At 40.4% G+C, this 21587-nt stretch overlaps 1 protein-coding gene across 1 annotated transcript in view; it reads right to left on the bottom strand.

The window, feature by feature from the left end:
• Positions 1-21587, bottom strand: part of LOC123499365 (cadherin-89D-like) — a 47557-nt gene that overhangs the window by 20464 nt on the left and 5506 nt on the right. Inside the window, 2 exon segments of the mRNA XM_045247279.1 lie at positions 5861-6129; positions 10597-10680. Of these exon segments, the coding sequence (XP_045103214.1) occupies positions 5861-6129; positions 10597-10672 (345 nt within the window). The 5' untranslated portion in view covers positions 10673-10680.

Raw genomic sequence — 21587 nt, forward strand, 5'->3', positions numbered from 1 at the left:
TGAGAAGACGAAAAGTTAATTAAGTACAGTACAGGTAAATCTCATTATGTCTTTAGGGAATGCAAGTTTGTGTAGAGTGTGAGGTGAGATTAAGGGAAGGAGGGATGGGGAGGAGACGGAAGGGGAGGTAGAGGAAAAGGGAACGGAAGGAAGGAAAGGATGGGAAGGGAAGGGAAGGAGAGGGGAGGTGAGATGAGAAAGAGAGGACAGGGTTAATTTTTCAATATTACTATACTATTATTACTATACTTATAATGCTGCTACTACTACTACTACTACTACTACTACTACTACTACTACTACTACTACTACTACTACTACTACTACTACTACTACTACTACTACTATTACCACTACTACTACTACTACTACTACTACTAATACTAATACTACTACCACTACTACTACTACTACTACTACTACTACTACTACTACCACTTTTACTACTACTACTACTACTACTATCAGACCACCCCTATTACCCTCCCTTTCACCATCACCACCACCAACACTACTACTACTACTACTACTACCACCACCACCCCTACTATTACTAATTAGTGCTTCCCCGTTCCCCGCTAGCAAGGAACCGCTCATCCGCAATCCCCGCGTGACGCCCAGAGGCCCACACCTGCTCCGGAACCAGCAGGAGGCACAGGAGGCACGCGCGTGGGTGTACAGCGGCCTGCAGCACGTGCCTGATGGGCTTACACGTGCAGGTAGCGAAGGGGAGAGAGAGAGAGAGAGAGAGATGGTATGAGGGAGGAGGAAATGGAGAAGGAATAACGGGGAAGGATGAGAAGAAACGGAGATACAAATAGGGAGTTCGTATTCCTTCTCTCTCTCTCTCTCTCTCTCTCTCTCTCTCTCTCTATTAGCGGCGGTGAACCACATATAAAAGAAAGTTTCGCGCCTCGCTGGGTGGACGCGGCCGATCACACAGACGTGCCTTGAGCCGCGAGACTCCTGATGCAAGACGCTCATTTGGGCAGAAAAGCAAAGTAACAGAGAAAATATGCGCTAAGATCTGCCACAAGGAGGGAAGTGTGTTCATAACAATAGTGTAAGAAGAAAGAATGAAGTGTTGCGTCAAAGTAATAGATTTAGAGTAATGAAGAGAGAGAAGTTACGTTTATGTAGAAAATTTGATAGAAAGAGGAGGGAAGGAAGATATTTGAATTGAAAAGTTGATACAGAGAAGAAAAATCGTGGTTTAAATAGAAAATCTCACATAAAAGAAGAGTAAAATAGCGTTTAAATACAACAGGAATTGACATTTGAAAATCTAACACAAAGAAAGGAAAAATTTAACATTAAATAGAAAACTGACCAATAAAAAAAAAGGAAAAACAGAAACACCTGAATAGAAAATTTGACGTAAAGAAGATAAAAATGAAGAGTAAAAAGCTTCATTAAATAGAAATCAGGCAAAAAACGTGACAAATGTCGTTTCTGGCGCAGTTGACACAGCTTGCCGTGCCGGGAAAGTGAATGAACATTGCCACAACACTTACATTGTTAGCTTTCCATTTCACTCTTCATTTCATCATCACTAGTTTAATTAGATAACAGAGAGAGAGAGAGAGAGAGAGAGAGAGAGATAATTATACAGCTGCTAAATATGGATAGATTTAACTTTTAACTGTTCATTTTATCACCAAGACAAAGATTATTGAAAAGAAAAACATTTATCCTTTACTAAAACATTGATTGCTTTCACTTCTACCTCTTCATTTCATTACCAATAGTTAAACAACATGGAAAGAGCATTATTTTATACAGCTAGTAAACACTTGATTTCTCTTCTGCCTCTTCATTTTATTAGCATTACTTGATAAAAACAGTGAAAGCGTAACATTTTATATATCTAGAAAGCAATGATAACGTTCTTGGTTGCCTCTTGATCCCATTGCCACTGCTTGAATTATCAGTGAAAGCGGGTCCCTCACTCTTAGACTCCTAGAAACCATCGTTGCTTCACATTTTGGTTCATCATTTCATCCTCATTAGGTACTTAACCCCTTCAGTACCATGACGCTTTTTCATATTCATTTTGCTTACTATCTGGCGATTTTATGCAGCATCAAAAATTTATGTTGGGGACTGAAATAATGAAGAGTCTGGCCATTAATCTTCTGACATTTATAAACCCTTTCTAATGTGAATAAAATCGTCTAATCATACCCAAATAACAAGGTAAAAATGTGTCCCAGTACTGAAGAGGTTAATGAAACAAGAAACACGAAACAAGAGGGATATGAACGGTGTAACAGTAAACAGATTATAAATATTACTTGAGAAATAGATAAAAAGCAGAGAGGCTGAATAGTATAAATCTTGTAGCGATAAAACACTATGAATAAATTTTGCTATGTGTATATCTAGAAAAATGTATGGAGGGGGGGTAGGGAAACACAAGCTGATGCAAAGGAATGTACTGTATTTTTTAACGTTTCTCTCTGAAGATGCCTGTATCACCAAAATGTTTAAGAATATAACACATTCATTTATATCAGCTTGTGTTTCTCTACCACCTACTCGACAAACTTTGCTTTATCATCATATCTAAAAAATATAATGACTAACATCGTATTTAGATCTTCATTTCATCATCATAACTTAACTCCTGTACTGGGACGCATTTTTACCTTGAGTTTTGGTGTAGTTAGACGATTTTATTTACATTAGCAAGAGTCTATGGAGGTCAGAAGATTAATGGCTAGAGTCTTCACTATTTTAATCCCCACATAAGTTTCTGAAGCTGTATAAAATCACCAAATACTAACCAGAATGAATATGAAAAAGCTTCCTGGTACTGAAGGGTTAACATACAACAAACATATGAAAATAAATGACAACACAATTCCTGGTAAGCAGATAGAATTAAGAGAAGGGGGAGAGACAGGAGAGCAGATATTCAAGGCATCTAAACTGTAGCTTTCACTTCCACTAAACAACATGCCAATTGATAAGAGTCGTAGAGGAAAAAGGGGGATGAGGTATTTGATTCCATGGTTGTGCATTCTAAACCTCTAATGTTCATGCTTAAGGGATTCCATAAAGATTTTTCTCCTACAGGCGAATATTATACAATGAAAATGAAAGAGAGAAAGAAAGCAGAAAAAAAAGATTAGCAGTAGATGAATGTTATTGTTTATATTTTTCTATTTATTTATTTTCAAAAGGTGGAATTAACTTAAGGAAGAAAAAGGAAAAGAGTGAAAGAGGAAAAGGAAAGGTTATATTGATAGTGAAAAAAATACTACAGATTACAATAAAAGGATTCCAATTACATTTTTCCTTTCTACACTGAGAGAGAGAGAGAGAGAGAGAGAGAGAGAGAGAGAGAGAGAGAGAGAGAGAGAGAGAGATGATAGAAAGAAAACAAGAAACTAACAGAAAATGAAGGAAAATAGATAAGTAAAAGCAAACACACACACACACACACACACACACACACACACACACACACACACACACACCACCACCACCACCACCACCACCATTAATTACGAAAAGGACTCCCCCTAAACACAGTCCGCTTCACCCTTCACTAACTTGACCTACACCTGCAAAATAGAAAACGGAGAAAGTGAAAGAAAACCGAGATTCGTGGTGGCAGAACCCTCACCTCACTCACACACTCACTCACTCACTCACTCATTCACGTCACGCCTCTCAAACCTTGACATTTTCACTTTATTTGGTGGGGGTGACTAAGATTTCGACCTCGTTACTAAAGCCAATAGAAAAAAAGGCTTTATTTGTTGCTCTCAGTCTTCAAGTATTTAGTGGAGTAAGATATTGTTGGTGTTTCTATTTGCAGTGTATTAGTTGTCTGTCTGTCTGTCTGTCTGTCTATCTGTCTGTCTGTCTGTCTGTCTGTCTGTCTGTCTGTCTGTCTGTCTGTCTGTCTGTCATCTTCTCCTCGTCTTAGATAATGTTATTGTTGGTGTTTCTATTTGCAGTGTATTAGTTGTCTGTCTGTCTGTCTGTCTGTCTGTCTGTCTGTCTGTCTGTCTGTCTGTCGTCTTAGATAATATTATTAGTTCGTGTTTCTATTTGCAGTGTATTTTGTTGTCTGTCTGTCTGTCTGTCTGTCTGTCTGTGTCTGTCTGTCTGTCTGTCTTCATCTTCTTCTTTCGTCTTAGATAATGTTATTGTTGGTGTTTCTATTTACAGTGTATTGGTTGTCTGTCTGTCTATCTGTCTATCTGTCTGTCTGTCTGTGTGTCTGTCTGTCTCTCTGTCTGTTTGTATGTCTTCATCTCCTCCTCTCGTCTTGGTGCTTATAAAAATTCCTTCGTGCTTTTATTTTTTTGGTATTTTCTTTTTCTTTTCATGTTCATTGTTAACTTCAGGTGGTTCTTTTTTTTTTCTTTTCTTAAATATCGCGTCTACTCGATTGTTCTCTCTCTCTCTCTCTCTCTCTCTCTCTCTCTCTCTCTCTGTGTGTGTGTGTGTGTGTGTGTGTGTGTGTGTGTGTGTGTGTGTGTATGTGAGAGAGTGAGTGCGCGCGTGTGTGTTTATCAGGTTCTCCCTATCTATCATGCTTATGCACACAGGAACCTCTATCACTCCCTCTACACACACACACACACACACACACACACCGTCAAACCTACACGTCTTTCCACCACACCCCCACCGTTACGCATTCTGCCGCCAGCCCACGTGCCTTCCCACCCTTCACTAAACACCCCTGTCAATGGATCCAGAAGCCCCCCTAGCGGAGCATCCACGGAACGCACGTGGCTCAACTTTCGCCCGCGTTCAAACTGAGGGAATTCTGAAGTTCGGGGTTTGAGTGTAAATAGAAATCCTGGTATCATTTGGCTCAGTGGTTTACGTGTTTATGCTTTGTGTGTGTGTGTGTGTGTGTGTGTGTGTGTGTGTGTGTGTGTGTGTGTGTGTGTGTGTGTTATATTTTTTCATCTCTCGTTTATTGATCTATTTAGCTGGTTAGTGAGTTGTCTATCTTAGTTTTCTCTTCTGTTCTCTTAATGTTTATGAGTCTGGTTGTGTCTGACTTGTGGCTAAAATGTAGTTCTCTTTACACTTGTTTCCTTTTATTAAACGCGTGAGTTGCATCTTTTTAATTGACGTTTTGTTTGAATTGTATCAGTAACATAAGACACAATTGTTATTATTATGTTACGATATTTTATTTCATTTTTTTTATATTCACGTTAAGTTTATATCAATCAAAATAGCGTCGATAGTTTCTTAAGAGCTATTTCTTAATGGTGTTTTGTTAGAACTGTTGCAATGATTTTAAATGGATTATTTCAAGCTTATATCGTATCTGTATTTTCGTTATATTTTTAATCTATCTTTATTAGAGCCTGTCTTAAGCTCATTTAACATTCTACTTACCAATAATGACAAAAATTCTTCACTATTCAACAGATTTCACTCATCACTTAAGACATCGTTCAAGCTTATATCGTATCTGTATTTTCGTTATATTTCTAATCTATCTTTACTAGAGTCTATCTAAAGCTCATTTAACATTTTACTTACTAATAATGACAAAATTCTTCACTATTCAACACATTTCATTCACAACTTAAGACATCTTTCAAGCATTATCGTATCTGTATTTTTGTTATATTTCTCATTTATCTTTATTAGAGTCTGTCTTAAGCTTATTTAACATTTTACTTACCAAGAATGACAAAAAAATCTTCACTATTCAACACATTTCATTCACCACTGAAGGCCTATCCCAATCATTCACATAATAACACATATCCAGTGCCTACTTTCACCTCTCACACGCACAATTAGTCAATTGCTAACAAACCCTTCATTAATACAACCACCACCACCACCACCCAACACACGCCAGATCACCTACCGTATTATTGCTACAAGTGAGGACCATCTTAATAACAGGCGAGGGACCCAAGACGAGAGGTTGCAGAGGCGCCGCGACCACCACCTTGCCACGTCCTTCCTCTGCCACCACCTGGAACACCCCATCAGGCTCCTTGTCCAGCGGGGCGAGGCTCAGAAGGTGGGGATGTGAGGCGTTGATAGCGAAGAGTATGTGGCCCACCTCTGCGTCCTCTCTCACTCTGACGAAGCGCCGCAGCTCCTCCCCTTCTCCCCACTCGCATCCTGTATCTGAGGAAGAGAGAGGGAGAGTGAGAGGAAGTGAGTATAGACATTACGATGAGATGAAATGAAAGGAAAGATTGGGATATTTTGAAGACTCAGGGTTAGTTTTAGGATGTTAGGTGAGAGAGAGAGAGAGAGAGAGAGAGAGAGAGAGAGAGAGAGAGAGAGAGAGAGACTGTTTCTTCACTTAACTTCAAACAATCGACTTGTGAAATGTGAGAAAGATACATACAGACATCTCTCTCTCTCTCTCTCTCTCTCTCTCTCTCTCTCTCTCTCTCTCTCTGCCCCAATAAATCACCTAAGTCATCTCTCCGTCTCAATCTCCCCTTCCTCCTCCGTCAGCCTCGCCGTCAGGAGCCACACCTCTTAATCATATCGTTAATTAGACCTTAAAGCAGGTGTGTCTCGCCCTTAACGTTTTTAAGTGGCGACCAGGTAAGGTAATTAACACCTGTCATCTTTGTCTTCAGGGATTTGGTTTGATAAGAGTGACTTTTTTCCTTCCTTTCTTTTTTTCTTCCTTTCTTGGCTTTTCTCTCTTTCTTTCTCTTTCTTACTCCTATTCTTGAAAACTTATATTATTGATTTTATTTATTTAAGTGGGACGAGGAAAAGAGAGTGGTGGTCTAGTTAATAGTCTCTCTCTCTCTCTCTCTCTCTCTCTCTCTCTCTCTCTCTCTCTGTAAGGACACTCGTGGGTACAAATCAAGGTTAGAATGCGTGAGAGGAAGAGGCAAATACCGTGAAAATTATCCCTCACACACGCACACACACACACACACACACACACACACACACACACACACACACACACACACACACACACACACACACACACACACGTACATACCGTAATATTGTCATTAGCGTTACTTCGTGTACGGAAATAGCACGTGCTTGATAACATGCGTGTGTGTGTGTGTGTGTGTGTGTGTGTGTGTGTGTGTGTGTGTGTGTGTGTGTGTGTGTACGCGCACCTGCTCCTTCACACTTGGTTGACTGTTATACTAAACTTCTCGACTTCCTTGTTTGCTATTCCTTTCTTCATCTCCTCCTCCTCCTCCTCCTCCTCCTCCTCATCCTCCTCCTCCTCCTCTTCCTTCTCCTTCTCCTCCTCCGTTACTAACTATCGCGCTACGAACATCACGTGAGACAAAAACAACACACTGAGAGGGGGACTGAAAGAACCGCTTCAATGAAAACCAAACAATCTTAAAAGCAAAACAAAAAGAACGAGAACAAAAGAACAAAAAGCAATAGACACGGAAGAAACGAAGAGAAAATGATAAAATATAGAATAAAAGACAAGGAGCCGAAAATCACGCAAAAAGAAAACGAGAAAAAATTGGAAATACACACAAAGCATCAACCAGAGAAGAGAAATTATGAAAAAGAAACGAGAGAAAGGGAAAGGAAGCGTAAAGAAAACGGAAAGAGTAGCGAATTCTGAACCGGGAAAGATTAATGAAGTGTTGGAAGAGGATCGAAATCTATGAAGAGTAAAAGAAGGGATCGAAGCTAATTAAAGAGAAAAAAAAAGACAAAAGAGAAATCAATATCTATTAAAGGATGAAATATGGAAACGAAAGAAAAGGAAACCACAAAAAGACTTACTTACTAAATGGACAACAAAGGTGATGCAAAAGGGATCGGAACCTAAAGAAAGGGAAAGAATACACATGAAAGGAGTTGAAATCTATAAAAAGGGAAACAAGAGGTAGAAATACGAGGACTGAAACGAAAGAGGTGGAAAAAATAATAAACGTAAAAGGTATGGAAATAAAATAATGGTAGGTAAAGTAGGAGGAAGGAAATTGAAACCTTTAAATAAATAATGAAGTAACAAAAAAGATTCGAACCTATGTAGGGAAAGACACACACACACACACACACATACAAAAAATAAATAAATAAATAGAATAAAAAAACAACAAATAATGAATAAACAAGTAAATAGATGAACAAAAAAGAATAAATAGATAAATAAATAAATAAATAACAAATAATAATAATGATGATAATGATAAAAAAATAATATAAATCAAAATAAAACGAAATAAATAAATAGATGAAAAAATAAAATCAGCAAACAAATAAATAAATATATAAAACAAAATAAAATGAATAGATAGAATAAATAGATAAGAAATGAAATGAAATACAAAAATAAGGAATAATAGATAAGCGAAAAAAAAAAAAACACAAGAGGAAAGCGAGCGAACAAAAGACAAGCGTGACAAGGAGAGTGAAATGCAATAAAATGGAGCGGTAGCGTGACTGTGTACCTGTCAAGACCGTGGAGGGAGGAATGTGTGAAAATGAGCGGTGACCAGCTGTATTATCTCTCTCTCTCTCTCTCTCTCTCTCTCTCTCTCTCTCTCTCTCTCTCTCTCTCTCTCTCTCTCTCTCTCTCTCTCTCTCTCTCTCCTTCTCTCTTTCTCTCCCCTCCCTTCTCTCTCTCTTTCCCTCTCTCTGTACCCTCTCTCTCTCTCTCTCTCTCTCTCTCTCTCTCTCTCTCTCTCTCTCTCTCTCTCTCTCTCTCTCTCTCTCTCTCTCTCTCTCTCTCTCTCTCTCTCTCTCTCTCTCTCTCTCTCTCTCTCTCTCTCTCTCTCTCTCTCTCTCTCTCTCTCTCTCTCTCTCTCTCTCTCTCTCTCTCTCTCTCTCTCTCTCTCTCTCTCTCTCTCTCTCTCTCTCTCAGACACTGGTTACATTCTCTCAAGATAATACGTACAATAACATGCACCATTCTAATTCACTTCATAACATTTTTTTTTAAGCCACTTTTTCTATTATTTTCTTCCTCCACTCTCAGTCCAGTGCGTGACATCAGTGCAAGTATTACTCAACCTACTCAGGAGTCTCTGGTGGGAAATTACCTTTTACATTCAGAGATATACATGTTTTGATATAACACGCTCGGCAACTTTCTCTTTCACTCAATTGCCTGGAAGCTGGTGGACACGAGACGCCCGCCCGCCATGTACTGTATTTACACACACACACACACACACACACACACACACACACACACACGGACATACACAGACTACCACCTTTAAGTATATAGGTACCACAGTCATATATGGATTTTTTACTCACTCGCTCACTCACTAACTCACTCACTCACTCACACTCAGATTCACACTTACACACACACACAAGGACAGACACAGACTACTACCTTTAAGAATATAACTACCACACAGTCATGAATTGATTCCTCACACACACACACACACACACACACACACACACACACACACACACACACACACACACACACACACACACACACACACACACACACACACACACACACACACACACACACACACACACACACACACACAGCTCAACTTCCAGAACACTTGTCACTTCTTTTAGATTTCCGTCGCATCATCACACGAGAAAGTTAAGATATGTGAATGTTTAAACAATTGGGCATTCAAGCTCTTTTATTCTTCATTCTCTATGTTTATGTCCACTTTCCAACCAGTTACGGACGCTCACAAACGAACACAAAGGAAGACCCAACATCACTAGAGCTCTTGGCCCCTACGAGACTGTTTTTGATAAGCTACATTAATATAAAAAGTATGATCGTAAAGGCAAGGGCTCTGTATGTGTGTATTAACGCCTCTAATCCTGGGACACATTCTTACCTTGAGATTTGTGTACGATTAGATCATTTTATTAACATTAGGAAAGGGTCAACGGAGGTCAGAAGATTAATGGTCACAGTCTTCACTATTTTAATCCCACACATGAGTTTCTGAAGCTGTTTAACCCCTTCAGTACTGGGACACATTTTTACCTTGAGATTCGTGTACGATTTAACTATTTTATTGACATTAGGAAGGGTCAATGGAGGTCAGAAGATTGATAGCTACAGTCTTCACTATCTTAATCTGACACATGAGTTTCTGACGCTGTTTAACCCCTTCAATTTTTCTTGTTTTTACGTCCGGTTCCCTATTACATTAGGGCTAAAACGGAGCCTGCTGACAGAGGAGTCAGGAAGACTTTGGTTTTGGCATTTGGGAACCGTTACCACGAATGGATGCCCTTCCTAACCTCGGACCGTAGCCAGGATTCCAACCCCTGCACTTGAGAACCCTGGGGCCCACAAAGCGCGCGGTCCCACTGCACCACGGCGGCCCTTCAATACAGGACAAATTTTCACCTTGAGATTTGTGTACAATTAGACCCTTTTATTGAAATTACGAAGGATCAATAGAGGTCAGAAGATTAATGGCTACAGTCTTCACCATCTTAACCCCACACATGAGTTTCTGAAGCTGTATAAAATAGTAACCAGAATGAAGAGGGAAATGAGTCATGGTACTGAAGAGCATCACTTACGTTCACAAAGAAAGGTCAAGCTCTAACAGACCTCTTAGCCTTAGTTTTTGACAGACAACACCAATCTACGCTGGGAAAGGAAGGATAGTAATGACAAAGGCTTCTTACCTGCGTGTATTACGAACCCCAGAAGCAGCAGGAGCGCCGCCCTGATGGTAAAGACAGTACCTACTCCGCCAGGCATGTCTATCTCTGGAAAGGATAAAAAGAAAGTAGTTTATTAGACACATGTAAGAGAAAATTAGTACTGTGTTAGTGAAGATGTACAGAGAACTGGTTCATTGTACATATTAACCTCTTCAATACTGAGATACATGTTTACTTTGAAACTTGTGTACGATTAGACCATTTTATTGACATTAGGAGGTGTCTATGGAGGTCAGAAGATTAATGACCAAAGTCTTCACTATCTTAATCCCCCACATGAGTTTCTGAAGCTGTATAAAATCTCCAAATACTAAACAGAGTGAATATGGAAACCCGTCATGGTGCTGAAGGGGTTAAACGCGATTAGTTTTAAATGAAAGTGAAAAACTATAGAAAAAAGTTTGTATTATTTGGAGAATGATAATAATGAATGTATATAGTAGGTGTATTCATTCTCTCTCTCTCTCTCTCTCTCTCTCTCTCTCTCTCTCTCTCTCTCTCTCTCTCTCTGACACACACACACACAGTTTTCTCTTAACCTTTCTTCACCTAATTTGTCTTCATTAATGAATGCATAAAATAAAACAAAACTCATTAGACTAAATTGAACTCGAAATGCAAAGTCAATTAACAAACCAAATGCTCTTTAAGTTCAACGTTACTGAAAAGAACTTAAGAAAAGGTCACGATTATATTTTTCATTCTTTTTTTATTGTAATGACCTTCTACTTTGTACTTTTCTCCCTTGCGTTTTTTTTTTCATCTTGATAAGTGCAATAATTGACGTAAACAATGAGTCACACACACACACACACACACACACACACACACACACACACACACACACACACACATGATACATTACTTCACACAGTCAAATATCAAGGTTCTGAGAGAGAGAGAGAGAGAGAGAGAGAGAGAGAGAGAGAGAGAGAGAGAGAGAGAGAGAGAGAGAGAGAGAGAGAGAATTCCGCTGAAGTAAAACACACATACCAACACACACTAATACACACACACACACACACACACACACACACACACACACACACACACACACACACACACACACACACACACACACACACAATTATCAAAACAAGGGGACCACATACACTCTCTCTCTCTCTCTCTCTCTCTCTCTCTCTCTCTCTCTCTCTCTCTCTCTCTCTCTCTCTCTCTCTCTCTCTCTCTCTCTCTCTTCCCTTGTTACCGTATAATTACAGAATGATCAATATGAGATAATTATATTGTTCCGTCGTGACTGCCCATAACACGGAGAGAGAGAGAGAGAGAGAGAGAGAGAGAGAGAGAGAGAGAGAGAGAGAGAGAGAGAGAGAGAGAGAGAGAGAGAGAGAGAGAGAGAGAGAGAGAGAGAGAGAGAGAGAGAGAGAGAGAGAGAGAGAGAGAGAGAGAGAGAGAGAGAGAGAGAGAGAGAGAGAGAGAGAAGAGAGCAGAGAGAGAGAGAGAGAGCAAAAAAAAAAGCAGGTGGTTACGTTGTCAAAAGAGGTAGAAGGATTAGGAAGAGAGGGAGAGAGGAAGAGAGGGAGAAAGGGAAGGAGGGAGAGAGAGGGAGGGGTAGATGGAGAGGGAGAGGGAGAGGGGAGAGGGAAAAAAAGGGAGACAGGGATCAGCTTTCGGTCCATGGAAAAGACACAAGTATTTTCATAGGAAAGGAGAGAGGGGAAGGAGAAAAGGGAGAGGAATGGTTGAGAGAAAGAGAGAAAGGGAGAGAGGAGAGGAAGGCAGGTGGGAATGAAGAGAAGGAGGAAGAAGAGAATGGAGGAGAGAAAGAGGAATAAATGCATGCAGGTGGGAAGGAAGGGTAGGGGAAACAAAGGGAGGGACAAAGGGGAAAGAGGGAGGAAGGGAGGGGAAAGGACAGGTGATGAGGATACCTGGCTCAACACTAATTAACGACTGACCATTAACTCTCCAGGTACACTTCCGCTAACAACACCTGCTAATACTAAATGAAAGGCAATTTTTTTTACACAATAGAAACAAAACAAAGAATAATAAATAGTAAGAAAACAAGTCGCAGTAGTAATAGTAGTAATAGAGTAGCAGTAGTAGTAGTAGTAGTAGTAGCAGTAGTAGTAGTAGTAGTAGTGGTAGTAGTAGTAACAGAACATCTAACTCAAACATTTTTTTTTTAAGATTTCCCTCATTTAAGTTCAATTTCCCCAGTTCCTTGCAGGAGGTAGTAGTGGTAGTAGTAGTAGTAGTAGTAGTAGTAGTAGTAGTAGTAGTAGTAGTAGTAGTAGTAGTAGTACGAGTAGTAGTAGCAGCAGAGCAGGCAGCAGCAGCAGCAGTAGTAGTGGTAGTAGTAGTAGTAGTAGTGGTAGTGGTAGTAGTGGTAGTGTAGTAGTAGTAGTAGTAGTAGTAGTAGTAGTAGCAGTAGTAGTAGCAGAAGCAGAAGTAGCAGAGGTAGTAGTAGTAGTAGTAGTAGTAGTAGTAGTAGTAGTAGTAGTAGTAGTAGTAGTAGTAGTAGTAGTAGTAGTAGTAGAAGAGAGAAAAGCTAAAAAAATGCAATAATCACTTAATTTTCATCATTGAAGGCAATCACTTCAGTCCCATACACGCAGCAGTGGTGGCAAATACAATACAGTAACAATACTAATGGCAATAGCAACACTAATAATAATAACAGCAAGGCACCTAATGACTCCTCCTCTGTCGTCACCTGTCGCCAATTCTCGTTCGATTTCTACAGTGTTCTTGCACGAGACGCGAGATGAAAAAAGTCAATATAGACAAGAGTGTGTCGCCAAGTCGCTAAGTCGCCAACCTCACCACAACAACAATGAGCAGCCGGCGCCAGTAATTCAGTGTATCGTGTGAAAGTCTCGCGGCAAGTCACCTCATTGCATTATTAAAAGAAAAAAAAGAACTCCAATGTAACCAAAGAGAATAGTCAAAGGAAAGACTTGCTAATCTTTCTTCTTTTTTTTTTTTCTTAACGTGACTTCGATTATTTGGAAAAACGTGCTTAGTTTTTTTTTTTTCTTATATTGTTTCATTTTACGTGTGAAGGTTTATTATGGTATTAGTGTTACTCTTATTCTTTCTTATTTTACCTTTATCATTTTTAACACTTGCAATTTCCTTCACCTTAAATATCTAAGTTCAAACTGTATGGACAACCACTACATAACTCAGAATTCCTTTACCTTGTTCCACCTGCATTTCTGTTCATTTAATAATTTTCCTCCTCGCTTTCCTCTTTTTACTTCCTCTCCTTCCCTTCCAATCCTCCTCATTCATCTCCTCGTTCTCTTTCCTTACCACACCCATACTCCTTAGCAAGTTACACAAGTAGTAGCAATAGCAGTAGTAGCAAGAGTAGAGGCAGAATAGTAGTAGCAGGATCACCACCAGTAGCACAATAAAACTAACCCCAAAAAACCCTCTACCTTCTAAAACACAGAGGCCAAAGATAGACAGAGCCATTTGGTCTCCACGTGTACCTCAAATCAAGATGTGGTAGAGGAAAGCTGTATCTGTAGCACTGGAGAGTTTGCCTTGTCACGTTGTAACACATAGCTCACTTCTGTAGGTCAGTGTTGGTGTGTTGCTTTACGTAAACACACACACACACACACACACACACACACACACACACACACACACACACACACACACACACACGAGGAAACTGCAGAAAGAAAAACAGAGAGGAGGAGATATGGAGGGAGAGAAGGAGAGAAGGAGGGAGAGAAGGAGGGAATGTGTAGAAGTTTGAGAATGAGAGCAAGAGAAAACATTGAAGTGTAGATGGACAGAGAGAGAGAGAGAGAGAGAGAGAGAGAGAGAGAGAGAGAGAGAGAGAGAGAATGTGTGTGTATCATCAATCACTCCTACCATGGTTACATTTTCTCCCAAACACACACACACACACACACACACACATAGACGTGCGCGCGCACACACACACACACACACACACACACACACACACACACACACACACACACACACACACACACACACACACACACAACAATGGTGTGACAAATATTTCTGAAAGGTCGAGCGAAAAAACAAGTCATCGCCACGCTTGAGAGAGAAAGAGAGAGAGAGAGAGAGAGAGAGAGAGAGAGAGAGAGAGAGAGAGAGAATCATGCATATCATCTGAATCACAAAATATGTTAAAAAAAAATCCAATATGTTTTTTATAACAAAATTTAGCATGACAGTAAAAATATGCAAAAATGGATCTAAAATACATGAAAATACAGATAAAAAAACGATGAATTTATTATTATCTTTTCCTTACTTTATGGTACCTTTTGAGCGCAGAATAGAGGAAGGAAGAGACGTGTTGGATTTTATGAGAGGGAGTTAAAAATAAAAGGAATTGATAGCGTAAAAAAGAGAAATGGTAAAAGAGAGGCATGGAAATAGATAGATAAAAGAAAACGATACGATGCTTTTCAAACTGAAGTATTACTATTATCAATAAGCAAAAACAAATGCATATGGTGGAGCGTAAGGAGAACGAACCCTGGACATCCGCGTTATCAGCACTTATCATGAAGCTCACATCAAGTTATTCACGCTGTTCATTCTTTCGCTCAGTAGATAAAATAGTACGTTGAGTTACCAAAGTACACATCCATTTACTCATTCACTCATGCACTCATTCACCCATTCAAGGACACAGGGAATAATTAATACACAAATATAAAGAAGTTAAGATATTGTTAAGGATGACAAAGCAAGACCAATTATTTGTGTCATTACGTACTATGATATCACTGTGTAATTCTCCACAGTTGTCTGCTGGTCACCCAGCCAGTCTTCCCCATTACGGAGCGAGCTCAGAGCTCATAGACCGATCTTCGGGTAGGATTGAGACCACAACACACTCCACACACCGGGAAAGCGAGGCCACAACCCCTCGAGTTACATCCCGTACCTATTTACTGCTAGGTGAACACACCCCACACATTAAGAGGCTTGCCCATTTGCCTCGCCGCTCCTGGGACTCGAACCCGGCCCTCTCGATTGTGAGTCGAGCGTGCTAACCACTACACTAAGCGGTGTGTGTGTGTGTGTGTGTGTGTGTGTGTGTGTGTGTGTGTGTGTGTGTGTGTGTGTGTGTGTACATACTTCATTATCAGATTTTGAAGACGTGCAAACAAACACTCACGCATGTAAACAGAAATATTTTACACACACACACACACACACACACACACACACACACACACACACACACACACACACACACACACACACACACATTATAAAAATCCACAGTATTCTCGAGACAAAATCTAATGGAGCGACTTTCAACAGTTAATTTGGAGGAGGAGGAGGAGGAGGAGGAGGAGGAGGAGGAGGAGGAGGAGGAGGAGGAAGAAGAAGAGGAAGAGAGAGAGAAGGAAGAGGAGGAAGTGGAAGAAAACCAGTTACTTCACAGAAAATAAAAACAATTGAGGATAAATGTTACTATAATTTTTCCCCTAAGAAGTTGTCTGTGTGTGTACGTGCGTGTGCGTGTGTGTGCGTGTGTGTGTGTGTGTGTGTGTGTGTGTGTGTGTGTGTGTGTGTGTGTGTGTGTGTGTGTGTGTTTGTGTGTGTACGTGCATGACGATGAGAGTGAGAGATGATCGTCTTCCCATGACAGGACGGAAGGAGGAGATGGGGATGCATGGTTCTTGTAATATAATGAAATTTAATGTTAGGTTAGGTAAGGTGAGGCAAGATAAGTAAGGTAACGGTAGATAAGGTGGGTAGGTTAGGTTAGGTTAGGTTAGGCAAATTTAGATAAGGTAAGGTTAGATTTTAAGATATTTGTCCCTATGCTTTAGCTAATTCTATCGGCTCTATAAGGAGAATGGCAACTGAGTGGGCCTTTTCCTTTATATTTTTGTTGCCTTGGCCAGTCCTTTCTTCCATGAATAAAAGAGATTAGCTTGAATTATGTTATGCTAGATTTTTATTACTTAGCTTAGATCATATCAAGATAAGTAAGGTAAGGTTATGTCAGGTAAGGTGAGGTTAGGTTAGGTACAGTGAGGTAAGGTAAAGTTTGGTTAGATAAGATTAAGTTGATTAGGTAAGGTTAAGTCAGGTTATTGATTCAGTTATTCTTTATTTCCTAACTAAACATTCACAACTTTACAAATTTTAGTTGAAATGACACTGATTCTTATTCTCTTCAGTACCAGTACCAGGACGCATTTTCGTATCCATTCTGGTTACTCAGCTTCAGAAACATTTGAGATTAAATTAGTAAAGACTGGCCATTATTCTTTTGAGCTCCATAGACCATTCCTAAAAGCAAATAAAATCAACTTATACCCAAATATCACGGTAAAAATGCCTCTCAATATTGAAGGGGCTAAGTGTATACTCCTCTTGAACTATCTTGCTATGTCAAAAGAAGTCTCATAACTGGTTAACACACCCAAGTCGCACCTCAAGTCTACATTGAATAATTCACGACTCTATGTCAAGGCGGTAGAAATCTTTAAATTGCCAACATATTAACGTCATCTTCCAACATGACTCTTGACAAGCGAGGTGAAACGTAGTGGTCAAATCAAACTCACTAGGCGATCTTGCTAACAACTCCGAGGTGATTCAGGTTGCAGTAACCCCAACGACTCCAAAACATCACTAGTCACCATCATTAGTGGACAGAATCTGCGGCCGTGACGTTAGTGTGACGGCTAACAACTCAGATGTAAGTTGTTGCGACCAGAATGACTCCAAAACATCGCTAGACAAGTGTTTCTATGATTTCCCTAACGATTCGTGTGGTTTGAGGTGTTGGGACTAAAATAACTTCGAAAAATTTCCCGTTATCTTTAATGCGAAGAATCTAAACCGCAGAGAAATGTTACTGAGATTTTGCTGGCGATTTACGCGATTTAAATTGTTGCGACCAAAATGACACCACAGCATCGGCCGTTATCATCAACTATGCGCAGAATCCAAGCCGCAGCAGACGCAATGTTACAGCGCCGTTCTGGATGTGGTCAGGGAGTAACTGCGTCGTGAGCTGGTCCTGTTGCCACACGCATTAGTGGTGACAACACACGATGCAAGGAAAAAAAAGTGTTAAAGCTTACATAACTTGAGTGACTTTTGATTAAGGATACCTGCACTAAATGTGGTGTTGTTCTCATTATTTTTAATTGGATGTAAAGAGGGAAAAAACCGGTGATATTTCAAGACGTAAAAGATCAAGTATTTAGCGATTGCTTTTCCTGGGTTTCGGTTTTTTTTTTTTTTTTTACATTTCTTCGCTAATGTCGTTTTCATTTTTAAAAGAGAATTAATGTTAAAAGATCAGTTATTTCTTTCTCGTCTCCGTTTTGTAATACTTGCTCAAACTTTAACGATCTAAGAAAAATGAAAAAAATGTAGAATAACTTACCCATTTATCTAACCTCATTTTCATCAATTATAAAACATAACTATCTATCATTTTCTTTCACTCAATCCCACTTTGTTCGTAAACGATAACCATAAAAAAGTAATGAAACCAGCAACTGTTTCTATTCGTTAATTCGTTTTACTCTTATCCAGCCTCAATTTTCTTTAACAGAAGCTCCACTCCTGAAGACTGACAGAGCAGGAGGCGCCGCGCATTAATTACTCCTGAGGGTGTGATGAGGAGCCGCTAACGAGCCACGCCCTTGACACCACCAGAAGGAGGAGAAGGAGGAAGAAGCAGCCTGGGGTGTGGGCGTGGGCGGGGAGGCGCGGGGGAACTAGGGCGGGGAAGGAGGAGGCGCGTGAAGGCTAGAGAGATTGAGAGATTTTTTTTGTGTCGTCAGCTGCGAGTTATTACAAGATTATTACTGCTTCTGTCTAGTACTCCACCACCACCACCACCACCACCACCACCACCACTAACACCAACACCTCTACCACCACCACACCACAAATGACTACGTTGTTGATCTGCCTTTGCTCACTCACTCAGTCAATCAATCTGCCTTCTTGATATTTATTTTCTCCTTCAGGTTCTTTTCGTTTATTCTCTCTCTCTCTCTCTCTCTCTCTCTCTCTCTCTCTCTCTCTCTCTCTCTCTCTGCTTCTCATCAAATTTCATCTCCATAATATTTTTTCCATTTCCTATACCTCTCTTTTTTTTATAGCTCTCCTCCTCTTCCTCTTTCTTTCCCTGCTCCTCCTTTTTCTTCCTTCGTGATCTCTTCCATTTCCTCCTCTTCCTCCTCTTCCTCTCCCTTCGCATACAGGTGAACAAGACACCTGGCGCTATGCAGGTGAAGCTGATTAAATAATTGTCAATAAGGTCTCACCTGGATAATTAGCTAATATTACAATGAGTATCAAGTGTCAGGTATTGATGTTACGTTAGTCAGGTGTGCTTTATGAATTAATGAAGGAATCAGACAGGAGGAGGAGGAGGAGGAGGAGGAGGAGGAGGAGGAGGAGGAGGAGGAGGAGGAAGCTTGTACAAATCTGATCTGTTTGTTTGTCTGTTTCTTGCGTGTGATTCGTTCCGCTTGTGTGTGTGTGTGTGTGTGTGTGTGTGTGTGTGTGTGTGTGTGTGTGTGTGTGTGTGTGTGTGTGTGTGTGTGTGTGTGTGTGTGTGTGAGCAGGTGTGTGTGTTTGTGAGTGCGTGCGTGTTTTGTATCTCTCTTCCTCCCCTCCTCCCCGCCCCCATTTGGTGATAACAGTGTGGTTATATATGGACTCAAGGACTTTTGTGAGCGTGTGTGGTTAGGTCTCTCTCTCTCTCTCTCTCTCTCTCTCTCTCTCTCTCTCTCTCTCTCTCTCTCTCTCTCTCTCTCTCTCTCTCTCTCTCTCTCTCTCTCTCTCTCTCTCTCTCTCTCTCTGTCCATCATCCACACTCATCTTCATCATCCTTCTCTTACATCTTCATTCGTGGACTGATTCTATTCATCTTCTCTTCCTCTCCTCCTCCTCCTCCTCCTCCTCCTCCTCCTCCTCCTCCTCCTCCTCCTCCTCCTCCTCCTTCATCATACCGTCACATCCCCGTCACAGTTTATGAGTCAGAGAGCAAGAACTGGCGACTCAAGTAGGAGAAAGTAACAGTGGGAAAGAGATAAATGTGAGAGAGAGAGAGAGAGAGAGAGAGAGAGAGAGAGAGAGAGAGAGAGAGAGAGAGAGAGAGAGAGAGAGAGAGAGAGAGAGAGAGAGAGAGAGAGAGAGAGAGAGAGAGAGAGAGAGAGAGAGAGAGAGAGAGAGAGAGAGAGGAGCCGAAAGACAGATATTTGAGAGTACAGACAATTCAGAGATTTACATAAAGGGGTTCTGGTGAATAGAGAAGAGTTGTAAAGGACACAAAATAACTAATGGGCGTTTGACATGGGTGTTCTAAGTGTGTATTATAAAGGGTTGGGTGTAGGGGCGTGTCTGGGAACACAAAAACACTTGCTACAGGATGGGTGTGCCTCTGTGGGTGTGTGTGGGAGTGTACTGAAGGGTGTGTGTGTGTGTGTGTTTTATCAGCGCCGGGTATGTTAAGGTGCGTTGAGGTCTCTCTCTCTCTCTCTCTCTCTCTCTCTCTCTCTCTCTCTCTCTCTCTCTCTCTCTCTCTGTATTCTTTTTTCCATTTCTCTTCATTTATATCTCATATGTAGACATTTAACTCTTTCTATAATCTCTCTCTCTCTCTCTCTCTCTCTCTCTCTCTCTCTCTCTCTCTCTCTCTCTCTCTCTCTCTCTGCAAAGCCGGAAAATTTGACTGGCTTCCTTGGTGCATCCTGCCATGAGAGAGAGAGAGAGAGAGAGAGAGAGAGATTATTCACACATGCATTCAAAGTCACCCTCCTTATATCCGCTTTACTGAATTCCCTTTTTTGTAAATCGTAAGAATGAATTTTATATCAGTTTCAGATATTTTATGACGAACAAGACCAAGAAGAACGACAGTAAGAAGAACGAGAAGGAAGGAAGGAAGGAAGGAAGGAAGGAAAAAGAAAGTACCAGATTTTTGAAGAGTACATTCCTTCAGTGACACCCTTTTTGTTTTCCTCCTTTCCTTTCTCGTCTTACTGCCTTGCTTTCCTAGACAAGAGTAAGAATAACAACAGAAAAGGAAGGAAGGAAGAAAGAAGGAAGGAAGGAAGGAAGAAAGGAGTAACAGTTTTTTGAAGAGTATATTCCTTCAGTAACACCATTTTCCTTCTTCTCCTTTCCTTTCTCGTTTTTCTGCCTTGCTTTCCTGGGCAAAAATAAGAATAACAATAAAATCAAGGAAGAAAGAAAGGAAGGAAGGAAGGAAGGAAGGAGAGGAATTAACAGTTTATAAGTGTGATTCTTGGTAACATCATAACACTTCCCTTCCTTCTTTCCTTCCTGAACAAGAGTAAGACGAACAACAAGGAAAATAAGGAAGGAAGTGAGAGTAACAGTTCATAATGAGTGTAATCCTTCACATCACACGATTTACCTTCTCTCTCTCTCTCTCTCTCTCTCTCTCTCTCTCTCTCTCTCTCTCTCTCTCTCTCTCTCTCTCTCTCTCTCTCTCTCTCTCTCTCTCTCTCTCTCTCTATCTATCTATCTATCTATCTATCTATCTATCTATCTATTTTATCTATATGTACTCTTTTCCTTCATTTCTCTTATATTTAGACATTTATCTCATTCTATACTCTCTCTCTCTCTCTCTCTCTCTCTCTCTCTCTCTCTCTCTCTCTCTCTCTCTCTCTCTCTCTCTCTCTCTCTCTTGCCTTGCTTCCCGTATCACTATCTGCCTCATAGTTGAAATTACTCAGGGCAAGAGACTCCCAGCCACTCACACTCTTCTCTCACACAATTAAGGAGCCAAAAAAGGAAGGCGTGAAAAATTAAAGGATAACAGTGAATCATGTCCACTTCTTCCTCTTCTTTGCCATATCTTTTTTTTTCTCTTCGTCTGTCTTCTCTGTGTTTTGTTATTAAGGTTTTATTTGTCTCATCCTATTCTTCTTCTTCTTTTCTTCTTCTTCTTCTTCTTCTTC

This window comes from Portunus trituberculatus, chromosome 49 (assembly GCF_017591435.1).
Source record: "Portunus trituberculatus isolate SZX2019 chromosome 49, ASM1759143v1, whole genome shotgun sequence".
Taxonomy (NCBI): domain Eukaryota; kingdom Metazoa; phylum Arthropoda; class Malacostraca; order Decapoda; family Portunidae; genus Portunus; species Portunus trituberculatus.